Source organism: Triturus cristatus, chromosome 1_1 (genome assembly GCF_964204655.1).
Source record: "Triturus cristatus chromosome 1_1, aTriCri1.1, whole genome shotgun sequence".
NCBI classification, from domain to species: domain Eukaryota; kingdom Metazoa; phylum Chordata; class Amphibia; order Caudata; family Salamandridae; genus Triturus; species Triturus cristatus.
In genome coordinates, this window is record NC_140579.1 from 724369254 (window position 1) to 724396770 (window position 27517).

A 27517-nucleotide genomic window follows, 5' to 3' on the forward strand; every position below is an offset into this window, starting at 1 on the left:
GTGTAAAGAGGTAGAGAGGGAGCTGTCTGCAGAGACCTGAAGTAAGGATTTGCTGATAGCGCTGTAGTTATCCTCAACTTTCTCTCGCTCTCTTATGTCCACCCCTTCAACTCCTATTTTTCCCTTCTTCCCAATTTTGTATTGAAACGTCGCAATGTAGCTTATCTGGATACTTTAGTCATTTACCAATGTATTTCAAGTAAACTGCTGTCGCATTTTAAGTATTCGAACACAAAAGCGTCATTCACAATCAAAATAATAGTATAATCCTAAATAGAAAATCAACTAAGGCGCCTTGAAACAATCGTGTGAAGCTAAGTGCTTCATTCATTGACTCATTCTTCACTTTTTGCACTCCAGGGACAGCAGCAAAAGACCATAGAGCGTACCCAGTCTCAGCTTTAATCCAACAATGACGGGCCTTTCCGTGGCAAAGCTAGTGGCACTTTCGCTTACATTTAGAATCGCAGGTAGCATGCAGCTTCACAGGTGATATTAGATCAGTGGGCGGCATCTGCGCTTGTGGCATTCCTTCCGCTTCTTGGCATCGTTCGTACATGCGTGCCTTTCCTGCGATTATGTGGCTACATGTGGCCTGTAATTGTAACAATTAAAGAAGTCTGCTGCATGATTAAACTTGTAAGGTCCCAAAGGCGAGACCTATTGCCTATGACAATACTTGTTTTTTTTTGCGCTGAAGTAATGAAAATAATAATTTTGTACGGGGATGCACATTAAGTGGTGTAGCGCGTAGAGTTATAAAATCGGCATATACAACAAATGGATGCAAGTGACCTGCAGGCGAGGTGTACTTTATTTAAATGTAGAAGAGATGTATTGTAAAGCAGTAGTGACGCTCTAACAAACATTGCAGTGTGGCGGTGTTTAGTTTAAATTGCATAAATAAGCAAGGCATTACTATACATAGTATGCGTCGGTGTCACAGGAAAAACTATCATCGGGCGCCACGCTCCAAAATAAAGTAAAGCAGCACTGAAAAGCGGGCGGGTAGTGGTGGGGAGGAATGGGGTGGGTATATAAGGGCAGAAATAAAAGCGCGTCAGCCATTGTTGAAGGCAAATGCGTATTCCGAAAAAAAAAGTGCTTAGCGGCTAATTGAGAGACACTGTCTCCCGCCGCAAGTAAATTATGCAATCCCGGTGGGCGGGGCCAAAAGGGGACAGGGTGGCAACCCTCAATGTAATGATTGCCTCCGGTGCAATCACACTGTTTTGCATCAGCCATGACGCAAAACGACCCGCACCAATGAAAATTGGAGGCGGAGCTGCGAGACTACTTCTGGAATCGTATCGATTCCAAGAAGCCTCGTAAGACTAGAGCAGCGCATGTGCTGCTTACATCACTAGACCTAAAAAGTGGACAGTGATCCAAGATTGCAGAGTACCCAAAGAGGATCTTAATTTGGGTCTTACACGAATCCTGCAAAGGAATTAAAGCAGTTTGAAGACCAAGGATAGATGATACTTTTTATAACTTCCAGCAGTCTGGTTTGTATTCCTGCTAATACCGAGGGAACAGTTTGCCACTATAGTGCTAATACAAAACCAAGCCAAAATGTAGTGACAATAGGACTGCCTATAAAGAAATGTAGTATGGTAATATGAAGCATTACAAGCTAACAACAAGTAAATAGCATGGGAATAGAGATGTACTTTTGTAGGGAAAAAAGAACTGTAGAATATCACTGGCGTAGGTTAAAAGGTAAGGTGGCAATCGCACTGTCAAGCCACACCTAAAAGACCATCCAGGTTAATGACTGACATCCTTCCATCTGTGTTGCTGCCAGAGACTAACACCAATTATCTAGTTCTCCAAGACAGTTTGATAGCATTCCAATGTTGTGTGTGCTCCTGAAAGTTAAAGCATGGTCATCTGGATAAATAAATGAATGATAATAGCTGCGTTGATGGCAAGCACTTTTTTGTGGAGGAACACAACTTCTGTCCTATCAAAACATGTAGTCCTCGCCCCCAACATGTGGCCAGACCCTCTAGTGATGCTCAAAATCGTCTGGCGACATCTGCGCTGTCAAGCCAGACCATGACAAGTACAGAAACTCACCATGAAACTTTTTGTCCAGAATCATCTGCGATAGTTTTCTTTCTACATCAGGCTGTCATGAAAAAAGTGTCATAAAAAACAAATTCAGAACTGAGTGGAACAGCCAATAAACAATAAGGCATATTACAGTCTCAAATTAAGAACCAAAACAGACTAGAGATTGCTAATTAAGGCAGACATTAAACATAGTACACTCCCTTGAACTTAGGTTTGATGTCACAATATAAAACTGACATTATGGATTAACAACTAATTCTTGGTCCCAGAAATTGATTAAGAAATGCCATCCACTGCAGAAGGGTCGCAGTACACCTTGACTGAAGTAGAGAACAAATAACTATAGTACACAGATCGTTACAGCCCATAGTGTAAAAAAATAAAAATAAAGCTAATATTGTAAACCATGATAAATGATGGATTACTGTCGCAAAGAAAGAGGCTTGATCAGCAAGCCAAGTAAGGAGCTCTCTTGAAACTTTCCCCCAATGCATTTTGAGCTATGTACTCTTCAGGCGAATATGTTCATGACCTAATTTTGGATATGGATCATTGGTACTAAGTCATGCATATTCAGCACTTGTACAGACTTGTGGCAGTCAGAACATTCTGTGGCGAGTTCGGTCACACTGTACTCAAATTAACCTGAGCAGTTGCATACCACACTGGGTCAGCACTGACATCAATTACGGTACTCCAGAGTTCTCTGCGATACAAGATGGGCCATTAGATGGGATACACAATAAGGTGATCTGTCAGTTGCGTCATAGCCATATCTGAAGTCCGCAAAAGCGACATGCAATCTAGCATCCTCTAGATTAGAAAATACGAGGTAATTTGTGTCGTATACTGAAAATCTTGCCCTTTCATTTTTCCAGACTTATGGGATGCCCAACCAGCAAGGTATGTGCAGTAAATATCAAAACCATGCCTCAGCCGCCTAGAGCATCTGCTGGCTTTCCACACCCATGTCATGTACTTTCCAGAGACACAAAGAGAGGGGTGCATGTCTAGAACACCAACACTAGTACAAGATACAACAATGCGCAACTTGTAAATACGGTTACATTAAAACTGTCAGGACCCGCAGGCGAGAATTAGGCTATTTTCTTCATTAGTTAACATGACTGCTATGCAAAATAATGAACATAAAGGACTTAATGTCTCATGTTCCCTGGGAAACCATGAAGTTCCAAGAAAAACAATCCCATCCAATCAGATGCCTCCAGCCTCTGTATAAAGTGTTGTCCCTCATCTATCTTCCTCTTCCTTTGTTGCTTGCAGCCGTGTCAGACGAGTACTGGGGCTCTGGTTCCCTTTTTAGGTCTCGGCTAGCGATGGCTGCGCTTGCGCAGTCTCGCTCGCGAAACATAATGACTTGGAGAAGAGGGGCTTGAACCCGCCCCTCTTCTCCCCTGTTCTCCATTGGCTGGCCTCTTGAATGCTGGCCAGCCATTGGAGAAGAGGTCCGTCACTCCGAACAGGCCCCGTCCTTTTCGGATTCGGGGGCGTGTTTTTTCCAACTTTTCTAATTATCTCCTCCAGCCAATGGCAAGAGGAGAGAACAGAAAAACACGCCCCCGAATCCGGAAACGTGCTACCTTTCTCCGAGGCATTTCTGCTTCGCCTCAGAGAAAGGCGGCGATGGCGTATCAGGCTCTTCAGCCCCTGAGGTCGTGTTGCCAAAACAGGTCTGTGCTGTGTGCTACGAGGCCAACCCACAGGAGTCGATGAGGTGAGCCATGTCTTTAATTTGATCTTTTTATGTTACTGACCAGATCTCAAAGGATTGCAACTTTAAAACCAGGTTTTGTCATTTCTGCGCGTTTTCATTTGTTACATCTCCATCTAACTTGCCGTAGCATCACTGTTGTTAGTTACTGGCGAGTGGCTCATTAGGAGATAATAAGTACTCTGTGCCCCTCGCTCCCTCTCTTTCTCAATGTTCCTTCGCCGGGCTGTCGCCCCTCCGCCACCGGCCAACAGTTTCACCTGAAAGGTCACCCCGAAGGGTTGGAAGCATTTACTTCGACTCGTTCGAAAGCGGAGCGTGCCTGCTCAGATTTGCATAACTTCAGCTACCGCCTCGATCAGCGTGGAATAGTTTGAGACCAAGTTGTGAAATGTTTTTACCACACACAGCAGGCTTTTTTAACACCACGGATTACTGTTGAGTAGTCCCGTAAAAAAACAGGTGTAGCGATTTCCCAACCGTGTCATACTTGTTTCACCTTCCGAAGCATACGAGCTCAACATACCTGCATGCTGATTTCACATCTCAGCAACAGGTGCCTTACCCGACGTGCTGTCTCTATATCTTAATTGAATTACTTTAAAATGAAATCAATTTAATATAAATTACCTTGTGTTGTGTGGGCTTCAGGTGTTTGACAAAATCTCTTTCGCTGATGCGTTCGGTTTCGTTTGATTTGGTTGGGCTAGCGCCCCGCCCCCCCCCCGCTTCCGCACACACACAAATTGTGTAAATACCTTTGTTATTTATTCCTCGTCAACTGTTTAGTAATTATTGGTGTTTTTATGTGACATTAGCTTGAACATGATTGCATTTAGTTCATTGGGGATGGCAAAACAATTTCGTTAAATAACATGAATAACACCAGTTTTTCAAGTGTAATTTTCGAGTCTATTGTGTTTTAAATGTACAGGTGATTTTCAGATTTTTTCAGTACAAACTGCTATCTTGAATTAAATTCTATAATTGTTTGTTTGTGCTTGTGATCCTTTGTACGGTGTTGATTTCACGTGTCGGTTTAGCCCCCAATATTTGGGCCTCCGCCGCCTTCAGTCAGCCTTGTTATCGCCGTCAGTGCTTTGAAAGGACCGTCCAGAAAGTGTTTGTGCTCATGTGGCCGCTAGAGGGCGCCAGAGCAGTTGAGATTAAACCTTCCTATCTGTGCACGCCTTTCACATAACTAACTTTTCAACAGGTCCGGCTAGGGCGAAGTTCATATTGCTTATTTCGGTTTTTAACCCCTTCGATGCTCATGACGGAACGGTTCCGTCATGAGCATCGGTTGGGCTGTGCTCATGACGGAACCGTTCCGTCATGAGGACAGCCCCCGGGGGAAGCGCTGGCGCTCCCCCCCTTGTCCCTCGATCTTGGCCCCCTTTACGGGGGTGGCAGCGGAAGAGCTTCCGCTGCCACCCCCGACCCCCCCCGAGCCCCCCCACGCTTTCTGATGACGTCAGCGCGCACAGCGCGCGCCGGCGTCATCAGGAAGCGTTGGACGCGCTGGAATCCATTTCTTCCAGCGCGTCCGAGGGGAGCAGAGGTAGGTGTTTGGCGTCTGGTGGGGGCCGCGGCGGTGAAATCTCTAGTATTGAGGCATCGGGGGAGAGGAAAGAGTATTTCCTCTCCCCCGATCTCTCAATACAGGGCATTCCTGCTCCACGATCGCGCACAGCGTCGCGATCGTGGAGTAGGGATGCCCCACTAGACACCAGGGATTTTGTATTTGGAGGTTGGGAAGCGACCCCTTAGGCAAGGGTCGCTTCCTTGGGCACGATTATTTGGCAAAGTCTTTTCTGCCCCCCCTGGGGGCAGATCGGCCCGCTTTCTGCGCGTTTCTGCCCCCAGGGGGGGCAGAAAAGCCCACTAGTCACCAGGGATGCTGTTTTTACTATGTAGGAAGCGACCCCTTGGGCAAGGGTCGCTTCCTTGGGGGCAAATTTTGTGGAAGTCTTTTCTGCCCCCCCTGGGGGCAGATCGGTCCGCTTTCTGCGCGTTTCTGCCCCCGGGGGGGGCAGAAAAGCCCACTAGACACCAGGGATATTGTTTATGCTATGTAGGAAGCGACCCCTTAGGCAAGGGTCGCTTCCTTTGGGGGCCAAATAATTTGAAGACTTTTCTGCCCCCCCTGGGGGCAGATCGGTCTTCTTTCTGCCCGTTTCTCCCCCTAGGGGGGGCAGAAAAGCCCCCTAGACACCAGGGATGTCTATTTCGTTATGTAGGAAGCGACCCCTTGGGCAAGGGTCGCTTCCTAGGGTGGTAAAGTGATTAGGAGACTTTTCTGCCCCCCCTGGGGGCAGATCGGTCGTCTTTCTGCCCGTTTCTGCCCCCAGGGGGGGCAGAAAAGCCCACTAGACACCAGGGATGTCTTTTTCTTTATGTAGGAAGCGACCCCTTGGGCAAGGGTCGCTTCCTTTGCGGCCTAATTTTTTAGAATACTTTTCTGCCCCCCCTGGGGGCAGATTGGTCGTCTTTCTGTCCGTTTCTGCTCTTTGGGGTGGGGGGGCAGAAATGCCCACTAGACACCAGGGATATAAATATTATTGTAGGAAGCGACCCCTTGGGCAAGGGTCGCTTCCTTGGGCCCCTAAATGTTTTGAAGACTTTTCTGCCCCCTCTGTGGGCAGATCGGTTTTATTTTTTTGCCGTTTCTGCTCCCATTGGAGGCAGAAAAGCCCACTAGACACCAGGGAATTAGTTCAATTAGAAATAGAAGTGACCCCTCGCTTCCAGGGTGCAATTTGTTATATGTATTTGGGTCACCTGCCCCGGGACTGAATAGCCTTTTTTTTCCTGCTGTTTTCTGCCTGACCTGGCACACAAACCGATTGACCATTTGGGTAGTGACATGGCATGTTATAATGTTTATTGTTATATGTTTTGTGATTTCCAATTGTAATGTTTTTTTTGTTTACTTTTTTGTTCTAGGTGAAGGCTTTTCTTCTGTTCACGGTGACATTTTGGTTCTGGTGGTTTTGCTGTTTGTGTAGTTTGGTAAGAGACTGTTTTTTTGTACAATGCAAATGTGTTTGATTTCTCTGCCTGTTTTTTTTTGCAAATGGTGTAATAATAGCAGTATGTTTGGTTTTTGAGTTTCAAAAACTTTTTGCATTGGTGCATGATGTGTATTTTGTTGTCTTGTGAGTAATTTGTTTTTTTTTCTTCTTTCTAGTTTGATATCGTTGGTCTTTGCTGTGTCACTGCAGAGTTTGTTTCTGGTGAGTGTAGCTGTCTCTTTTGATTTTGGATTGTATAGTTTTTGAGTACATTGATCTTATTGATATAAGGTACACATTTCTTTACTTACTTGGTTTGCACATTGTTGGTTGTTGTTGACTTGTTTGTGCAGTCTTCCATCTTAGTAGGTATAATGGCTAGCCGCAGGATGACTGCTCAGCAGGTTGTTGGTTTGCTGTTTGAGTCTTCCTCTGATATTGGGTCAGAGACTGACTCTGCTTCTGAGGGAGAGGGGGCAGGGGACGATTCTGGCAGTGAGTTTTCTCTCCGTATGGGGTCATCGGATGATGAAGATACTCTTAGCGCGGATGAAGTGCCTGTGTTAGAGGAGGAGACTGATGTGCCGATAGTGCGGCAAGAGGCATCTGGGCTGCAGCCTGCGGCTGCAAGGCTTCCCGTTGGTGTAGTGCGGCAAGAGACATCTGGGCTGCAGGCTGGGACTGCAAGGCTTCCCGTTGGTGTAGTGCGGCAAGAGGCATCTGGGCTGCAGGCTGGGGCTGCAAGCCTTTCCGTTGGTGTAGTGCGGCAAGAGACATCTGGGCTGCAGGCTGGGGCTGCAAGTCTTCCCGTTGAAAGTGATGACCTCTGGGTTGCCCCTGGCATGGTGCAGCCGGAATTTCCTGAGTTTACTGGTGTTCCAGGGTCTAGAGTGAATACCGAGAACTTTTTGCCTGTAAATTTTTTTCAGTTGTTTATGGACGATGTGTTTTTGGCAGAGATTGTTGAGCAGACTAATTTGTATGCCGAACAGTTTTTGAGGGACAACAGTGCCAGTCTTAAGCCACACTCTAGAGCTACCCGGTGGACTCCCACAAATGTTGAAGAGATGAAGAAGTTCTTGGGTTTAACTTTTTTGATGGGCTTGCTAAGGAAGCCATCATTGGCTTCATATTGGTCTAGCAGTCCCTTGATGGCAACGTCTATTTTTCCGGCAGTCATGAGTCGTGACAGGTATTTGCTTCTGCTTCGGATGATGCACTTTGTAGATAATGGTTTAGCGTTGCCACGAGATCACCCTGATTGTGACCGTCTTTTTAAGATTAGGCCTGTCCTTGATCACTTTGTTGATCGATTTTCTGAGATTTATGCCCCTGGTAGAGAAATTGCAGTGGATGAGTCTTTGGTGTTGTTCAAGGGCCGCTTGGTTTTTAGGCAATACATTCCTAGTAAGAGGGCACGCTATGGAATAAAGCTGTATATGCTGTGTGACAGTAGGACTGGATATGTCTCTAATTTCAGGGTGTACACCGGTAAGGAATCTAGGTTTAACCTCCCTGGTTGTCCGTCCACTTTTGGAGTGACTGAGAAAATTGTTTGGGAACTTGGAAGAGGATTTTTTAACAAAGGCCACCATTTATATGTAGATAACTTCTACACTGGTGTACGGTTGTTCAGGGAATTGGCCAAAGTGGACACTTTTGCTTGTGGCACAGTCCGCTGTAACCGTAAAGGTTTTCCGAAAGAACTTGTTTGTCAAAAGCTTGTGCGGGGACAGTGCAGTGCGTTGCGTTGCCAGGAGCTTCTTGCTGTGAAGTTTACAGACAGGAGAGATGTCTACATGCTGACTTCCATCCATGATGAAAGCACTGCACCTGTGACTGTTTGGGGTCAGGTCGCTGAAGCGCGCAAACCTGTATGTGTTTTAGACTATAATAGGTACATGGGTGGTGTTGACAGAGTAGATCAGAGGTTGGAACCTTACACTGCTCTTCGTAAGGCTTACATTTGGTACAAGAAGTTGGCTATCCATCTTTTCCACTTGGCAATGTTTAATGCTTTTGTTGTGTTCCAGGATTCTTGCCCTGAGTCAAAGATGACTTTTGTTAAGTTTCAGGAGTCTGTAATAGGCAGCCTTGTTGTAGTGGAACAGGCAAGTGTTCCTAGAGTTGGACTGGTGGAGGATGTTGCTAGATTGAAAGAACGCCACTTTCCAGATCACATTCCTCCCACACCCGCAAAAGATTTTCCCAGTAGGAGATGTAGAGTCTGTTGGCGAAGAGGTACGCGGAAGGAGAGTCGTATGTACTGCCCCGATTGTCCCTCTCATCCTGCACTGTGTCTCTCTGCTTGTTTTAGAGCGTACCACACGCGAAAAATTTTTTGGGAGGATTCTTGAGTGGTAAAGTGAACTGGCTGGTCTGTATTCTTTGGATAATTTGATTCTGTTTCAATGTTGGTGTTAGTGCAATGTATTTAGTTGCTGATTTTCTGTTAGAAGATTTTTATCTATTTGCAATTTGTTTGTGTTTTTATTTTTTTCTAAAAAAATCCAAAATGTGATGGCGGTGTGTGTAGGCTTGCGCTTGGCTGTTGGTGTGTGTGGACTGGCACTTGGTTGGTGGTGTGCGTGGAATGGTGCTTGGCTGACGGTGTGCGTGGACTGGTGGTGTGCATGGACTGGCGGTGTGCGTGGACTGGTGCGTGGCTGGTGGTGTGCGTGGAATGGTGCTTGGCTGGCGGTGTGCGTGGCTGGTGGTGTGCGTGGAATGGTGCTTGGCTGGCGGTGTGCGTGGAATGGTGCTTGGCTGGTGGTGTGCGTGGAATGGTGCTTGGCTGGCGCTGTGCGTGGACTGGTTCTTGGCTGGCAGTGTGTGTGGACTGGTGGTGTGTGCGGACTGGTGTTTGGCTGGTGGTGTCCGTGGACTGGAGCTTGGCTGGTGGTGTCCGTGGACTGGAGCTTGTCTGGTGGTGTGTGTGGACTGGAGCTTGGCTGGCGGTGTGCGTGGAATGGTGCTTGTCTGGTGGTGTCCGTGGACTGGAGCTTGGCTGGCGGTGTAGGTGGATTGGCGATTGGCTGCCGGTGTGCCTGGACTGGCGATTGGATGGCGGTGTGCCTGGACTGGCGCTTGGCTAGCGGTGTGCGTGGACTGGCGTTTGGCTAGCGGTGTGTGTCGACCGGTGCTTGGCTGGCTGTGTGTGAGTAGTGACTTTCTGCTGGTCACTACACACACTGCTAGCTGAGTGCCACTCCACGCAATCCTTCTGCCTGTGTAGTTGCTGTGTCTGGATTGTGGGCGTGTGAAAGTGATGGGCCCTTGAATGGCGCTGTGTGCCGGTGTGAGTTTTGTTATGTGATGGGCCCGCGGCTGGCGGTGTGAATGGTTTTGTATGTCTCACACGTATGAAAGGTGTATGAATGGCCTGTAAAGAGGTTGGTGCCTTGTCGTGGCTTTACAGCTCACGAGCTGTGAGTCAATGGTTCAGTTTCTTGCCCTTTCAATTATTACCAGTGCATTTCATTTTTTGTGAAATCACTTGGTAATACAATTTTATCTACTGAACCATCACTCACCCTCGTGCCAAATCCAACCAGTATGTGCGTGTGCTTGCGGGTTAGATGACTGTGCAGTAATATTTGTTTTTTGAAGCAGGGTGTACCTTGTCCCTTTTTGGTGATTTTTGTACTGTGTTGCTTTTGTACCTGGTGGTGCGAATGGTCTTGTTTGTATCACGTATGAAAGGTGTGTGAATGGCCTGTAAAGCGGTTGGTGCCTTGACGTGGCTTTACAGCTCACGAGCTGCAAGTCATTGGTTTGGTTTTTTGTGAATTTAATTATTGACAGTGCATTTCATATTTGTGAAATCTCTTGTTAATAAAATTTAATACACTGAACCATGACTTGCCCTCGTGCCAAATCCAACCAGTATGTGTGTGTGTTTGAGGAATAGATGGTTGTGCAGGAATCTTTTTTTTTTGTTTCTCTGCCAAGGTACACTTTCCATGTAAGAATAACCCACCAACTGTAGATATTGTCGAAAACCTTTGGGAGTTCATGGTGATGTCTCTCTAGTGATTTGAAAAATATTTTTTATCCCCATTGTCCTGTAAACCTCAAATTGTCTGCCACATTTTCTTTGCAGTATTATTCCTAAATTCTCACGCTGTAGTAACAATAGGTAATCTGGTTATGCAAGGGGGGTTACTTTTGTTTTTTGCCCAGGGCTCGGCGGCCATCTAGGGAAACCTACCAAACCCAGGCATTTTTGAAAACTAGACACCCGGCGGCTTCCAGGGAGGTATGGCTTGCGTGGATCCCCCAACGTTTCCTTACCCAGAATCCCCTGCAAACCTCAATTTTTGCTCAAAAAATCACTTTTTTCACACATTTTGGGGTGGGAAAGTAGTGGCATCACCGGGCTCACACAAATTTACCACCACCCAGCGTTCCCCCAGGTCTCCCGGTAAAAATGGTGCCTCACTTGTGTGGGAGGCCCAAGTACCCGCGGCAGGCAAGGGCCCCAAAGGTAGTGAGGCCACCTCAAGATGGCCTATCGCCAAACCACCTGGTTTTGCAAGGGGGGTCACTTTGGTTTTTGGCCCGGTGCGCGGCGGCCATCTAGGGAAACCTACCAAACCCAGGCATTTTTGAAAACTAGACACCCGGCGGCTTCCAGGGAGGTATGGCTTGCGTGGATCCCCCAACGTTTCCTTACCCAGAATCCCCTGCAAACCTCAATTTTTGCTCAAAAAATCACTTTTTTCACACATTTTGGGGTGGGAAAGTAGTGGCATCACCGGGCTCACACAAATTTACCACCACCCAGCGTTCCCCCAGGTCTCCTGGTAAAAATGGTGCCTCACTTGTGTGGGAGGCCCAAGTACCCGCGGCAGGCAAGGGCCCCAAACGTAGTGAGGCCACCTCAAGATGGCCTATCGCCAAACCACCTGGTTTTGCAAGGGGGGTCACTTTGGTTTTTGGCCCGGTGCGCGGCGGCCATCTAGGGAAACCTACCAAACCCAGGCATTTTTGAAAACTAGACACCCGGCGGCTTCCAGGGAGGTATGGCTTGCGTGGATCCCCCAACGTTTCCTTACCCAGAATCCCCTGCAAACCTCAATTTTTGCTCAAAAAATCACTTTTTTCACACATTTTGGGGTGGGAAAGTAGTGGCATCACCGGGCTCACACAAATTTACCACCACCCAGCGTTCCCCCAGGTCTCCCGGTAAAAATGGTGCCTCACTTGTGTGGGAGGCCCAAGTACCCGCGGCAGGCAAGGGCCCCAAAGGTAGTGAGGCGACCTCAAGATGGCCTATCGCCAAACCACCTGGTTTTGCAAGGGGGGTCACTTTGGTTTTTGGCCCGGTGCGCGGCGGCCATCTAGGGAAACCTACCAAACCCAGGCATTTTTGAAAACTAGACACCCGGCGGCTTCCAGGGAGGTATGGCTTGCGTGGATCCCCCAACGTTTCCTTACCCAGAATCCCCTGCAAACCTCAATTTTTGCTCAAAAAATCACTTTTTTCACACATTTTGGGGTGGGAAAGTAGTGGCATCACCGGGCTCACACAAATTTACCACCACCCAGCGTTCCCCCAGGTCTCCCGGTAAAAATGGTGCCTCACTTGTGTGGGAGGCCCAAGTACCCGCGGCAGGCAAGGGCCCCAAACGTAGTGAGGCAACATCAACATTGCCTATCCCAAATGTCGCCTCACTACGTTTGTTGTCCTTGCCTGCCGCGGGTACTTAGACCTCCCACACAAGTGAGGCACCATTTTTACCGGGAGACCTGGGGGAACGCTGGGTGGTGGTAAATTTGTGTGAGCCCGGTGATGCCACTACTTTCCCACCCCAAAATGTGTGAAAAAAGTGATTTTTTGAGCAAAAATTGAGGTTTGCAGGGGATTCTGGGTAAGGAAACGTTGGGGGATCCACGCAAGCCATACCTCCCTGGAAGCCGCCGGGTGTCTAGTTTTCAAAAATGCCTGGGTTTGGTAGGTTTCCCTAGATGGCCGCCGCGCACCGGGCCAAAAACCAAAGTGACCCCCCTTGCAAAACCAGGTGGTTTGGCGATAGGCCATCTTGAGGTGGCCTCACTACCTTTGGGGCCCTTGCCTGCCGCGGGTACTTGGGCCTCCCACACAAGTGAGGCACCATTTTTACCGGGAGACCTGGGGGAACGCTGGGTGGTGGTAAATTTGTGTGAGCCCGGTGATGCCACTACTTTCCCACCCCAAAATGTGTGAAAAAAGTGATTTTTTGAGCAAAAATTGAGGTTTGCAGGGGATTCTGGGTAAGGAAACGTTGGGGGATCCACGCAAGCCATACCTCCCTGGAAGCCGCCGGGTGTCTAGTCTTCAAAAATGCCTGGGTTTGGTAGGTTTCCCTAGATGGCCGCCGCGCACCGGGCCAAAAACCAAAGTGACCCCCCTTGCAAAACCAGGTGGTTTGGCGATAGGCCATCTTGAGGTGGCCTCACTACCTTTGGGGCCCTTGCCTGCCGCGGGTACTTGGGCCTCCCACACAAGTGAGGCACCATTTTTACCGGGAGACCTGGGGGAACGCTGGGTGGTGGTAAATTTGTGTGAGCCCGGTGATGCCACTACTTTCCCACCCCAAAATGTGTGAAAAAAGTGATTTTTTGGGCAAAAATTGAGGTTTGCAGGGGATTCTGGGTAAGGAAACGTTGGGGGATCCACGCAAGCCATACCTCCCTGGAAGCCGCCGGGTGTCTAGTTTTCAGAAATGTATAGGTTTGCTAGGTTTCCCTAGGTGCCGGCAGGGCTAGGGTACAAAATCTACAGCTAGTCACTTTGCCAAAAAAAGGGTCATTTTTCACTCCAAAACCACGTTGCGTTTTGCGCCGTTTCCTGTCGCGGGCACTAGGCCGACCCGCACAAGTGAGGTACCATTTTTCTCGTAGGACTTTGGGGAACGCGGGGTGGGTGGAAATTTGTGGATCCACGCAGATTCCAGAACTTTCCATCACAGAAATGTGGGGAAAATGTGTTTTTTTTGTCAATTTTTTACGTTTGCAAGGGATTCTGGGTAACAGACCATGGTGGGAGGCAGTCAAGTCACCCCATCCTGGATTCCCCTGGGTGTCTAGTTTTCAGAAATGTATAGGTTTGCTAGGTTTCCCTAGGTGCCGGCAGGGCTAGGGTACAAAATGTACAGCTAGTCACTTTGCCAAAAAAAGGGTCATTTTTCACTCCAAAACCACGTTGCGTTTTGCGCCGTTTCCTGTCGCGGGCACTAGGCCAACCCGCACAAGTGAGGTACCATTTTTCTCGTAGGACTTTGGGGAACGCGGGGTGGGTGGAAATTTGTGGATCCACGCAGATTCCAGAACTTTCCATCACAGAAATGTGGGGAAAATGTGTTTTTTTTGTCAATTTTTTACGTTTGCAAGGGATTCTGGGTAACAGACCATGGTGGGAGGCAGTCAAGTCACCCCATCCTGGATTCCCCTGGGTGTCTAGTTTTCAGAAATGTATAGGTTTGCTAGGTTTCCCTAGGTGCCGGCAGGGCTAGGGTACAAAATGTACAGCTAGTCACTTTGCCAAAAAAAGGGTCATTTTTCACTCCAAAACCACGTTGCGTTTTGCGCCGTTTCCTGTCGCGGGCACTAGGCCAACCCGCACAAGTGAGGTACCATTTTTCTCGTAGGACTTTGGGGAACGCGGGGTGGGTGGAAATTTGTGGATCCACGCAGATTCCAGAACTTTCCATCACAGAAATGTGGGGAAAATGTGTTTTTTTTGTCAATTTTTTACGTTTGCAAGGGATTCTGGGTAACAGACCATGGTGGGAGGCAGTCAAGTCACCCCATCCTGGATTCCCCTGGGTGTCTAGTTTTCAGAAATGTATAGGTTTGCTAGGTTTCCCTAGGTGCCGGCAGGGCTAGGGTACAAAATGTACAGCTAGTCACTTTGCCAAAAAAAGGGTCATTTTTCACTCCAAAACCACGTTGCGTTTTGCGCCGTTTCCTGTCGCGGGCACTAGGCCAACCCGCACAAGTGAGGTACCATTTTTCTCGTAGGACTTTGGGGAACGCGGGGTGGGTGGAAATTTGTGGATCCACGCAGATTCCAGAACTTTCCATCACAGAAATGTGGGGAAAATGTGTTTTTTTTTGTCAATTTTTTACGTTTGCAAGGGATTCTGGGTAACAGACCATGGTGGGAGGCAGTCAAGTCACCCCATCCTGGATTCCCCTGGGTGTCTAGTTTTCAGAAATGTATAGGTTTGCTAGGTTTCCCTAGGTGCCGGCAGGGCTAGGGTACAAAATCTACAGCTAGTCACTTTGCCAAAAAAAGGGTCATTTTTCACTCCAAAACCACGTTGCGTTTTGCGCCGTTTCCTGTCGCGGGCACTAGGCCGACCCGCACAAGTGAGGTACCATTTTTCTCGTAGGACTTTGGGGAACGCGGGGTGGGTGGAAATTTGTGGATCCACGCAGATTCCAGAACTTTCCATCACAGAAATGTGGGGAAAATGTGGGTTTTTTTTCAATTTTTTACGTTTGCAAGGGATTCTGGGTAACAGACCATGGTGGGAGGCAGTCAAGTCACCCCATCCTGGATTCCCCTGGGTGTCTAGTTTTCAGAAATGTATAGGTTTGCTAGGTTTCCCTAGGTGCCGGCAGGGCTAAGGTACAAAATCTACAGCTAGTCACTTTGCCAAAAAAAGGGTCATTTTTCACTCCAAAACCACGTTGCGTTTTGCGCCGTTTCCTGTCGCGGGCACTAGGCCGACCCGCACAAGTGAGGTACCATTTTTCTCGTAGGACTTTGGGGAACGCGGGGTGGGTGGAAATTTGTGGATCCACGCAGATTCCAGAACTTTCCATCACAGAAATGTGGGGAAAATGTGGGTTTTTTTTCAATTTTTTACGTTTGCAAGGGATTCTGGGTAACAGACCATGGTGGGAGGCAGTCAAGTCACCCCATCCTGGATTCCCCTGGGTGTCTAGTTTTCAAAAATGTATAGGTTTGCTAGGTTTCCCTAGGTGCCGGCAGGGCTAGGGTTCAAAAACTACAGCTAGACTCTTTGCAAAAAAAGTGTAAATTTTCAGTGTGAAAATGTGGTGTGTTCACCTTAGGTTTTGAGCCACTTCCTGTCGTGGGCACTATGCCTACCCACACAAGTGAGGTACCATTTTTCTCGGGAGACTTAGGGTAGTTCAAATTTGTAAAGCAACTGTTATTACCTGTTGATTTTTGATGCATTTCTCCCTTCCAAATGAAAGACATTGTGTAAAAAAAAAGTCATTTTGAAAAATGACCAATAATTGTCATGCAAATATGAGTATTCCCAATTTCGAAAATGTGCAAATATGCACTGTTTCTGAACTCTGTAATTTGTTCCCATTTCAGAAATACATAGGTGACTTTCATACCGATTTTTCCAAGTATACATTTTCCCACAATAATTGCTATATACCCGGACCAAAAAAAAAATACATTACAAAATGCTGCTCATTTTTCTACTCTGGGTTCGTTGGGCTCTTGATGAACCTACAAGTCCTATATGTCCACACAACCAGGAAGGTCTACCGGATGTAACGGTACATTGCTTTCAAAGAGATGTCATAATTCGAAGAAGTTACAGGTAAAAACGTTGACTCAAGAGGCTGCTTTTTTCAACAAATTTTTAATTTCTCCTATATTTGCCTGTAAATTTCTATAAAGAAACCTTGATGGATCTACGCAAATGACCCCTTGCTGAATTCAGAATTTTGTCTACTTTTCAAAAATGTATAGCTTTCCAGGATCCAGTATTGTTTTGTTACCCTTTTCTACCGTTAACTGGAAGGAGGTTGAAAGCACAAAAAATAGCAAAAATAGGGTATGTCCCAGAAAAATGCCAAAACTGTGTAAAAAATGTTGGTTTTCTAACAAAAGTCTGTCATTCCCTAAAAGCTGGAGAAATTGTGATTTCAGCCCCACAAACCCTTTTTTGATACCATTTGCAGAGAAAAACCCAGAAGCTTTCATTTGCAGCCCGTTTTTCACATTTTTCACAAAAAAAAAAAAAAATTGCTGTATTTTGACTAATTTCTGTGACCCCTCTAGGAGAATCCACAAACCCTGGGTACCTTTAGAATCCCCAAGATGTTGGAAGAAAAGGACGCAAATTTGGCGTGGATACCTAATGTGGTCAAAAAGTTACAGGGGCCTAAGCGCGCACTACCTCAAATAGCCCAAAAAGGGCTTAGCACAGGAGGGGAAAAGGCCTAGCAGCGAAGGGGTTAAAACCGAGCTACTATATTTTGTGGGTAAAGTGCATTCACTTTTCTGTGACTGGATACTAGTAGCTGTTGTGAGTAGTGGCGAAGGCGCTAGACCTCGGTTCGAACATCAGCCATGTCACTTAAACACAAATGTTTGACTTCGCCAAACAGCCACCTCTCAGGGCTTTCTGTGTACGTGTGATAGAAAGGTAGAGCCAAGTGCAGGCCAGAGCAGTTTCAATTACATGCCCTCGTCACCTCTTTGTTTGTTGCCCTGCCTCCGCCTCGCCCTGACTCGCACAGACCTGACCCAGCTCGTGCCCCTGGTGTTCCCTGCTAAGTGCTCGCTGTTTGTTCGACTTCGGTAACTACCCTGCCAAGCACCTATGCAGGGAGCCTACCTTGATGGTACCTAGGAGTTTTAATCTTTGCATCCTTTTTAATAGCCGCAGTAGACTGTGTGTGTGAGATATTACAGTATTACACAATTGTGGTACAGTATAAAGTGAGAGTGGGTACCTCAATCTATTTGCACTTCTAGACTCAGGTACCCACTCATGCGTAGGGAATTGCAGGTGTGAATTTACTTTTATCATCATCGTATATTTCTTTATTTCGGTTTATAGACCTTAAAAGAACTGACGCAAGTAGGTACAAACATTGCTAAAACAGTTAACAAGGCTAAACATCATGGTAAAAACAATAATAGGTTAAAATGGTACTAGAGAATAAAGCAATGAGAAGGTCAATCACATAGCCCAGTCCGTGGTTAAACTTTAAGGAAAAATTCATCCGTGCCCACCACATTGAGCTTAGAAAACGTGATACCGCATAGACAATGTGCAGTTCATTGTTATATTTTAGGAGCCTGAATGCTTCTTTACAATGTGTTGTGCCAAGGTTCCTACACATCTGGATCAACAATCTGTCTAATTGTATGGTATCCCTGGCAATAGTAGAAAACATGGAGTTCAGACTCCTCACCCAAGCTACATGCTAGACACCCCAATGAAGTGCCACTTGACCATTTGTTGGTGAAGGAACGCAAGGGAAGGCAGCCATGCTGAAACTGCACATACAGTTTCCTATTGACATTGTAAATAATGCAGTTTCTTTAAATGTTTTAAAAAACAAAAACAAACAAAAATAATGTCATGAGCAATGCCAATAGCTCTAACTTTAACAATGCCGAGACCATTGCATTGTAAATGCTTGTTTTTTTTTTTAGGTCGAGGACCGTCCGGTCTGCCGAAAGGCAGAACCGGAAGTCGGAGATTTAATGTTTCTGAGAGCGGCTCTTTAGCCCGCCTCTCTTTTTGCCTCTCCTCCATTGGCTGGCTTCCTAAACGGAGGCCAGCCATTGGAGGAGAGAGCCGTCCCTCCAAATAGGCTCCGTCTTTTTCAGATTCGGGGGCGTGTTCCGTGCGGTTCTTTCTACTTTTTAGCCACGCCCTCTTTTAGGCGTGTTTTTCTCTCCTCCAGCCAATGGCAAGAGGAGAGAAAAAGAAACACGCCCCCGAATCTGAAACCGCCGCTGCGTTTCTCCGAGGCATTTCTGCTTTGCCTCGGAGAAAGGCGGCGGTGTTCATGGCGTCCTCTCCCCCTTGCTTCATTTTAGGTCTTGTGCCGCGAGTGCGGTTTTCCGTGTCTTCTTTAAGTTTATAACACCGGCATTACCAAATGACGTAAAACAATAATTTTAGAGCTATTAAAAGCTTTTTGGGGGAGTAATCTGCAGTTCGTTTAATCCGCAGGCGCGTTCACAGGAAAATCGCAACTAAATGAAAGCGGTCCCAGGAGACTGAAACCCTGAGTTTGCTTTGCCAGAATTGAAATCCGCGACACCCAGTCTCTAGAGTGAATAAACGCGTCGCTGAGTTTCCTCACTCGCTAGATGCAAGGATGTGAGGGCGGGAGTTATCGCCCCTTCACTTAATAAATGGAAATGTGACACTTTTTTGCTCGGTGTGTGTGTGTGTTCTGTTTCTAAGAGCTGCTGACTTTGGCAGATAATTGACACGAGAAACGGGGATGAGGTGCCCAAGAGCACACAGTTTGGTCAGTATGATGGGGAAGTAGAGATTTGGGTCCAGGTCTTGTGTTTGTGTGGTTCGCCCTAGCCTGTGCCCTTCTCAGCGGTGCTCACCTGTCGAGTCTGCGATCTGATAAAGTGAGCTCTTATGAGCGCCAGGGACACCCCCGCCATTACACACACTAGACACGGAAGGTCACAAGCGATCCGTACTTGCCATGTGTGTTTGAGTACCCGCATAACACACTTGCAAGCCCCAGAAACTTAGCAAAGGCCCACGCAGGATGTGCAACCAAAGTCAGTCGTGTGCTCTCGTTTCACAAATCACTGTTAACAGATCACTTTGACCAGTTGCTTTTAGTGAAGTAACGGAATACTACAAGTCCCAGAATGCACTGATTTATGACATGAAAGCCGATGTCTCAAGGCATGGTGTCAAGTTGGCAACTCTTCCAAACCTCAGAAAACAGCATACATGGCTCCCAAGAGCTGCTGCTGGCAGCGTTGAGAGGGGGAGGGCTTCCTTGCAGTCACACCTTCATGACAATGGGGAGGGGGTGGAAATGGGAAGGGGTGTTTAAAAATGACCTGTCACAGACAGAAGCCGCGGGATTAGCTTGAAGTCCCGTGAAGAGGCCTGGCTGCTGAGGCCCTGGGAGGCAGGATGACAGATGGGGGAGGTGTGTGCCCACCGGCCGAGGCATGCCCCCCCCCCCCCTTCCAGGGAAAGGTAATGCAAAAGGCTCTCTTCACCCCCAAGGCCCTCCCAAGGATGGGTCGTTTACCCAAGCACCGCAGCTTTCTACTCGGCACCCCATTTATTTCACCACAACTTGAGCAAAGCGAGATAAAGTAGAAAGGAATATGCTACTTACCAGTATGCATCTGTACTTGGCATGTAGAGCTGCAGAGTTGTACACTTTGCATAGATCGCCATCTGGTGTTGGGCCCGGATGTTTGCAGTTTGTTTTTGTTCTTTGTGCAGTCTTTGGAAGTCACGAGTTCGGTGACTCCTTTGGTCCGTACTGCGCATGGGCTTCGGCTCCATCCTCGGATTGTTTTTCGCCAGCAGGGAAATGAAGGAGCGTAGTAATAACAGTGAGAAACCCATGTGTGTTGTATCTAAATAAGATAGACTGGAACGGATACAGGTAGCCGGGGAGGCGGGTGGGCGTGTACAACTCTGCAGCTCTACATGCCAAGAACAGATGCATACTGGTAAGTAGCATATTCCGTTCGAGGCATATGAGCTGCAGATTGTACACTTTGCATAGATTATATAGCAGAACCCAACCTTAGCGGCGACCACCGGTATCCGTTGCAGCGGTTTGAAATAGTGTCTTTAGTACAGCCTGGCCCACACTAGCTTGTTGCTTGGAATGCACGTCTACACAGTAATGTTTTGTGAAGGTGTGCGGAGTTGACCATGTGGCTGCTTTGCAGATGTCATCTAAGGGTATGTTCCCTAGAAAAGCCATAGAAGCCCCTAACTTTCTAGTAGAGTGGGCTTTAGGTGGAACAGATAATTTTCTTTTTGCCTTTTGATAGCAAATTTGTATGCACTTAACAATCCACCTAGCTATCCCTGATTTAGAGATGGGGTTGCCTTTATGCGGTGGAGAGAAGGAAACAAACAATTGTTTAGTTTTCCTGAAAGGTTGTGTTCTCTGTATGTAGTACAGTAAAGCCCTCTTAACATCAAGTGTATGTAGAGCTCTTTCCGCAACAGATTGAGGTTGTGAGAAAAAAACAGGTAATTCCACCGATTGATTGAGATGGAAAGGGGAAATGACCTTGGGCAGAAACTTTGGATTCGTACGAAGTATCACTTTGCTGGGATGTATTTGTAAGAAGGGTTCCTGTATAGTGAACGCTTGTATTTCACTAACCCTTCTAAGGGAAGTGATAGCCACTAGAAAAGCTGTTCTCCAGGTGAGGAACTGTAGCTCGCATTTATGCAGTGGTTCGAAGGGCGGACCCATTAGCCTTGTAAGAACTACATTTAGATTCCATACAGGAAAAGGCGGTGCCCTGGGTGGAATTATACGTTTAAGGCCTTCCATAAAGGCTTTAATAGCAAGCACCCTGAACAGCGACAAATGCTGTCTGTTTTGCAGGTAAGCAGCAATCGCTGCTAGGTGTAAGCGTATGGAATAGTATGCCAGGTTACACCTTTGAAGATGGAGCAGATAGCATATAATGTGCTGTATGGATGCATCTAAAGGGTTGATTGTATTGTTACGGCAGTAAACAACAAATCTCTTCCACTTTGCGGCATAGCATGCTCGAGTGGTAGGACGTCTGGCTTCCTTGATAATATTCATGCAGTCAGGGGGAAGGTTAAGGTACCCAAATTCTAAGATTTCAGGAGCCAGATCGCAAGGTTGAGCTGCGCTGGGTCCGGGTGTCTGATTTCTCCATGGTTCTGAGTTAGGAGGCATGGGCACAGGTGCAGTTTTTGATGTGGTACCACTGATAGTTGTAATAGTGTGGTGTACCACGGCTGCCTGGCCCATGTTGGGGCTACCAGAATGAGCGTGAGGGAGTGCTGTTGCAGTTTCCTGACCACCAATGGAATTAGTGGGAGAGGTGGAAAGGCGTATGCAAATCTGCCTGACCAGTTCATCCATATCGCATTGCACAATGGGTGGGTATCTGGCGGCGAAGCTTGGGCATTTTTTGTTTTTGTGGGTGGCGAAGAGGTCTATCTGAGGATGCCCCCACTTGTGGAAGAATGGGCGAAGAACTTGTGGATGCAGTTCCCATTCGTGTAGTTGTTGCGTTTGTCTGCTGAGCAGATCTGCCATGGTGTTTTGTATGCCTGGGATGTGCTGTGCCAGGAGAAAGATGTTTTGTGGAATTGCCCATCTCCATATGCTCTGGGCTAAGCGGGAGAGCTGGGGAGAGTGTGTCCCCCCCCTATTTTTGAATATAATACATTGCAGTCATATTGTCTGTGCGAATGAGGACTGCTTTGGCTGAAATCTGTTTTTGAAAGGATTGTAGGGCTAGAAAGATCGCCAAGAGCTCCAGATGGTTGATGTGGAGCGACTTTTGCTGTGGCGTCCATAGACCTTGCATTGTGAGGAGTAGGAGGTGCGCTCCCCAGCCGGAGAGCGATGCGTCCGCTTAGAATCACCTGAGGAACCGGGTCCAGGAACGGCCGCCCTTTGGAAAGGTTTGTGGTGTTCCACCACTGCAGAGAGTGATGGGTGCGGCCGTCCACCAACACCAGATCAGTCAGCTGTCCTTGGGCCTGGTTCCACTGTTGTGCTAGGCACTCTTGGAGTGGACGCATGTGGAGTCTTGCATGGGGCACTATGAAGATGCAAGATGCCATCATCCCTATTAGCTTCATAAACACTCTCGCTGGGAGAGAGTGCTGAGCAAGGAACGTTTGGCGCAAGGCTTGTATGCTTGCGATCCTGGCTGAGTTGGGATAGGCAATACCTTTGGAGGCGTCTATAGTGGCCCCGAGATAGTGCTTTGTGTGAGATGGTACGAGGTGGGACTTTTGGTAGTTCACCGTGAAGCCTAGCTGGTGGAGCAGTTGGATGGTGCTGTTTGTATGTTGCACACATTGGTCGTAGGACGCGGCTTTTATCAGCCAGTCGTCTAAGTAAGGGAAGACGTGAATATGTTGACGTCTGAGGTGTGCTGCTACTACCGCTAGGCATTTGGTAAACACCCGTGGTGCGGTGGTGACCCCGAAGGGGAGAACTGTGAATTGGTAATGCTGACCGTCCACCACAAACCTGAGGTACTTCTTGTGAGAAGGGTGTATTGGAATGTGAAAGTATGCGTCTTTCAGATCCAAGGTAGTGAGAAAGTCTCCCTGACAGAGGAGCGGGAGGACTTGTTGTAGGGTGACCATGTGGAAATGGTCTGAATGTATGTATGCATTTAGAGGCCGGAGGTCCAGAATGGGCCTCAGGGTCCCGTCTTTCTTCGGTATTAGGAAATACAGAGAGTAGACCCCTATATTCTGCTGATTGACGGGGACCTGCTCTATAGCGTGTTTTTGGAGGAGGGAGAGCACCTCCTGTTTGAGCAGTGTGGAATGTTCTTGAGACATTGGACGGTGCCTTGGTGGGATATTGGGTCACCCATTTGTCCGATGTTATGGACTCCCAGGCGTGGATAAAGTGTCGTAGTCTGCCCCCGACCGGAGTGGGATGGTCTGGGGGGAACGGAGGGAAGTCATTGTGCGGGCGGGGTGGCAGAACGGGTGGTGTTAGTTTTGCCCCTGCCCTTATTGTTGTTGCCCCTGTATCCACCCCTTTGGTAGCCCTTTGAGAAGGTATTTTGAGGAGGGGACTTGTAGGAGGTAGAGGCGCTATCGGTGGAGTAGCCTCTGCCTGTGCTACGAAAGGACGAACGCCGAAAGGAGCGTTTAGGGGTCTGTGATTGTAATGCCCCCATAGACTTTGCTGTGTCCGTGTCCTTTTTCATTTTTTCTAATGCTTCGTCTACCTTTGGCCCAAAGAGATTTTGTTGGTCAAAGGGGTGATTTAGTATGGATGCCTGGACTTCTGGCTTGAACCCCGAGATCCTGAGCCAGGCATGACAACGAAGCAGGACACTAGTATTTATGGCTCTAGAAGCAGTGTCCGCTGCATCGAGGGCACATTTAATGGAGGTGTTGGTAATGAGCTTTCCCTCCTGTATTAGGTCATGAGCTTTACGTTTGTGTTTTTCCGGGAGGTGCTGCATAAGAGCCTCAAGCTCATCGTAGTGTGCTCTGTCATAACGCGCAAGCAGCGCTTGTGTATTCGCAATGCGCCAGATGTTCGCGGCTTGCGAGGCAGTGCGTTTACCAGACGCATCTAGGAGTTTCAATTCCTTATCTGGCGGCGGGGCCTCACCTGAGGACTGGGAGTTGGACCGCTTTCTAGCTGTGGACACAACTAGGGAATCTAAGGGAGCAGGGCCCTTAATGTATGTAGGGTCTGTGGGTGCTGCCATGTACTTTTTTTCTATTCTGGGGTTTAAGACCCTGGCCCTGACAGGGTCTTTGAACACCTCTGCAGCATGCTTGGTGACGCCCTTAAGCATGGGCAAGATGGCTGTGGACTTATCCTGAATATCAAATGTATCCAGTAAGAAGTCGTCTTCCACTGGTTCACTATGTAGTTCCACCCCGTGGTAGTGTGCTGCTCTCTGCACTAAGTGGTGAAACCCTAGTGAGTCCTCTGGGGGAGATGGCCTGGATGGGTAGAGGTCATCTTGAGGCACATCTGGTATGTCAGGGTTTTGGTAATCTTCCCATGGGTCTGGGGTCCCCGGTGGTGTGGGGTCCATTGGGGCGTCCGCCGGGTCATAATCTGGATCCCCGTAATCCGGATCTGGGGACGGGGTCGGGGAATGATGAGGCAAGGGTGGCGGAGACCTGGGAGGGAGAGGAGGTGGAAGAGGTGGAGGAGGAGGTGTAGGAGGTGGTGGGGAGGGCACTCTGAGAGGAGATGTGGCAGAGTCCTTCCGCTTGGGTGGTGGAGGAGGAGCTGGTGTGTCAAGACGTCTTTTCTTGACAGTCAAAGTCAATAGCCCAGTCTTTGGATCCTTTGATAAGGTTTTTTGATAAGGATCTGGTGTAAAAAGGTCCGGTGGCGCCTAATCGTCCGCTGGCGCCGATGTTTTCGGAGCCGAGGACTTGGGTGGTTTCTCTGCGCCATGTCTTTTTGGAACCTCCGTTTTTTTCGGCGTCGAGGTAGGCTTCGGCGCCGGAGCGTCGGTGCCGAGGGATTTGTGCTTGTGTTTCGTCGGCACCGAAAGTCCAGGCTTCGGCACCGGTGGCTTCGGAGTCGAGCTGGGCGTCACTTTCTTCGGTGCTGAACGGTGTTTATCGGCACCAGGCGTCGGCTGGCTCGAGCCCGAGCTGCCGTGAGACTTGTGAGGCTTCGACACCGGGCCCGAAGGTGGGGTGATAGAAGCTGCGTGTTTGGTTTTCCCCAGGCCCGAAGGCGAAGGAGTAACCTGAGTCTCTTTGGATTTGGGCGTGGTGGTGGGAGGGGGTAGAGTACTCACAACCCTCTGCGCCGGTGTGATGTCCTCCAGGTCGTCGGCCTCGGAAGCGCTGACGATGTCTTCCTCCTGCTCGGTGTGGTGTTGCCCCGAAGCTTCGGTGTCGTCTCCGAAGATGTCCGGTGGAGCCGCGGTCGATGAGTGCGCCATGGTGTGTCGAGCTCTTCGATCCCGGATGGTCTTTTTTGATCGAAAAGACTTACAGGCGGGGCAGTTTCTAGCCTCGTGTTCTGGAGAGAGGCAAAGGTTACACACCTGATGGAGGTCGGTGTGGGGAAATTTAGACCCACATTTTGGGCACTTTTTGAACGGAGTCCTTTCCATCGGCCGGGACCGGAGTCGAGGAGGGCCCGAAGGCTGGTGCCAATGTGTGGAATCGAGAAAAGTGCCTCTTCGAGAGATGAAGATAGATGAAGAAACTCTATGAACGAGGATTTTCCGTCGAGGCTGGAACCGTAGAAGTTCGAAGCCGGAGCACGAAGTATCACATCCGAGCCCGATGGCGGAAAAAAACAATCTGAGGATGGAGCCGAAGCCCATGCGCAGTACAGACCAAAGGAGGAGTCACCGAACTCGTGACTTCCAAAGACTGTACAAAGAACAAAAACAAACTGCAAACATCCGGGCCCAACACCAGATGGCGATCTATGCAAAGTGTACAATCTGCAGCTCATATGCCTCGAACATATATATATATATTGTTTGCATGTATCCGGAGAAGCCTCCCCAGCCGAACGGGCTGATGGGCTCAGCGGACACTGGGACTGTGTGTGACCCCATTGTCACAGCAGGGCCGCTCGGGCTTTCATCCTCCTGAGGCTGATCAAATGAATACGTTTGAGGTGTAATAAATATCTGTTATACTGTGCCAAGAAACCCTCGGGCACACGTTAGAAAAACACTCAGACCCCACGTCAACCCCGGAAGAATGCACTCACGGGGAGGGGTTGCGCAGGCCCGTGTCCAGCGCCTCCAGTCCTTGCTTTCAAGCACCCTTCCCGCCGCATGCTGTGCCAAGCTAAAAACTAGAATTAAAGGCCTCTGTGCGAGGCTGCAGATAAGGTTTTGAAAGGGGAGGATTTTATTCCTTACTTTTGGAAACTGACAGTAAAATGTTTTCTTAAGGATTAAATACCTCAAACCTCATTCCAAAGGGGAGCTTTTTTAAATGAGTAACGTTGACAAATGTGTGTTTAATTGATCAACCATGACTCTCCATTTCATGTAATCCATACTTCTTAGCTGGCACTTCAAGTAAATGAAAGAATGCATTTTTCACGTATAAAAAAAATAACCTTGTGATCCGACACGCAATAGTAGCGTGTTTTTATGTTTTTGCAGCTGCCCGCGGCTTACGCCTCCATCTTCTCTGCTTTGGTCACTACGGCAGTGCTGGTGGTGAATTGAGAAGAACTATCTCCTTCACTCGCATTTCTTTTCTTTTTGTGTTCATTTGTTAGACCTGGGCCTTATTGGATGTACCCACAGTAGTGCTTTAAATTGGCGCACCTATTGAAATGCTGTCCATTTTAAACACAGACCATTACTGTTTCAAAAACACAGGGCCTGACGCCAGGGTTCTCAGTCACCAAACTGTCAGTGGGCATGAAGGTACCCATTATATATTGTAATTGTAAATATCCAGTTTTGGACAAACGGCAACCAAGCATTTAGTCTAATTCTAAGCGCTCACAATCGTTAAAGGCCCAAGATCACACAACCTGATCTCCCGTATACATGTCCACACACACACTGCATCTCCTGCCTGTTTGTGCTGCTGCCTTTTGGTTGGATGTGTTACCTGTTATTGTGTTACGTTCAGATATATTTTTTGTACATAGTTTTATATAGCGCGAACTTGACCCGAATCGGGTTTCAGAGCGCTTTACCTAGCACCCGTTGCATTACACGAGGACACATTCATTTTTGTCTCTGGGAGATTAAGTGATTTGCCCAGAATCACAGGATGTTCTGCGTCATTGCCAAGACTCGAACCCAGTTCCCCAGTTTCGAGGTCGGACGCCCTAGCCAACGCTTTATAGGGCGCTACAAGCAGCACTAGTGCCATTTCTAAGCACTGTAAATGAAAGATGTCACTATTCTGTATTGCAATACATTTAAAGTTGAAAGGCTGAGTCTGCCTTCCCGGATTCGAACTCTTGATCTTCAGAACACCGCATTTGTCAGCAGGGAGCGCTCAGCTCACCGAGCCTTCCTGCAGGCTTTTTGCAAAGATGTTGTGTATTGTGGTGATGTTATGATGGTCCAGATTTGTCACGAGATATCGTGCTATTTGTGTATTTGAGTTAAAAATGGCACTGGCTCGCGGTGAAACCATTGAGAGCATATGAGTCCTTCAGTTTGTGAGCGTTCCATATATAGGAGGCGCGTGGCTTCTAGACTCCTACACAGCCGTACTGCAGACCGTGAGCATTGTATCGC

The 27517-nt window shown here is 48.0% G+C and overlaps 1 protein-coding gene across 1 annotated transcript in view; it reads right to left on the reverse strand.

Moving 5' to 3' along the window:
* Positions 1 to 387: 387 nt before the first annotated feature.
* LOC146870960 (26S proteasome non-ATPase regulatory subunit 11-like) overlaps positions 388 to 27517 on the reverse strand; it is a 322339-nt gene continuing 295209 nt past the window's right edge. Inside the window, exons 4-5 of the mRNA XM_085645717.1 lie at positions 2083 to 2134; positions 388 to 595 (exon numbers count right to left, since the gene is read on the reverse strand). Coding sequence (XP_085501843.1) covers positions 585 to 595; positions 2083 to 2134 — 63 coding nt within the window. The 3' untranslated portion in view covers positions 388 to 584. The remainder of the gene's footprint in view (positions 596 to 2082; positions 2135 to 27517) is intronic.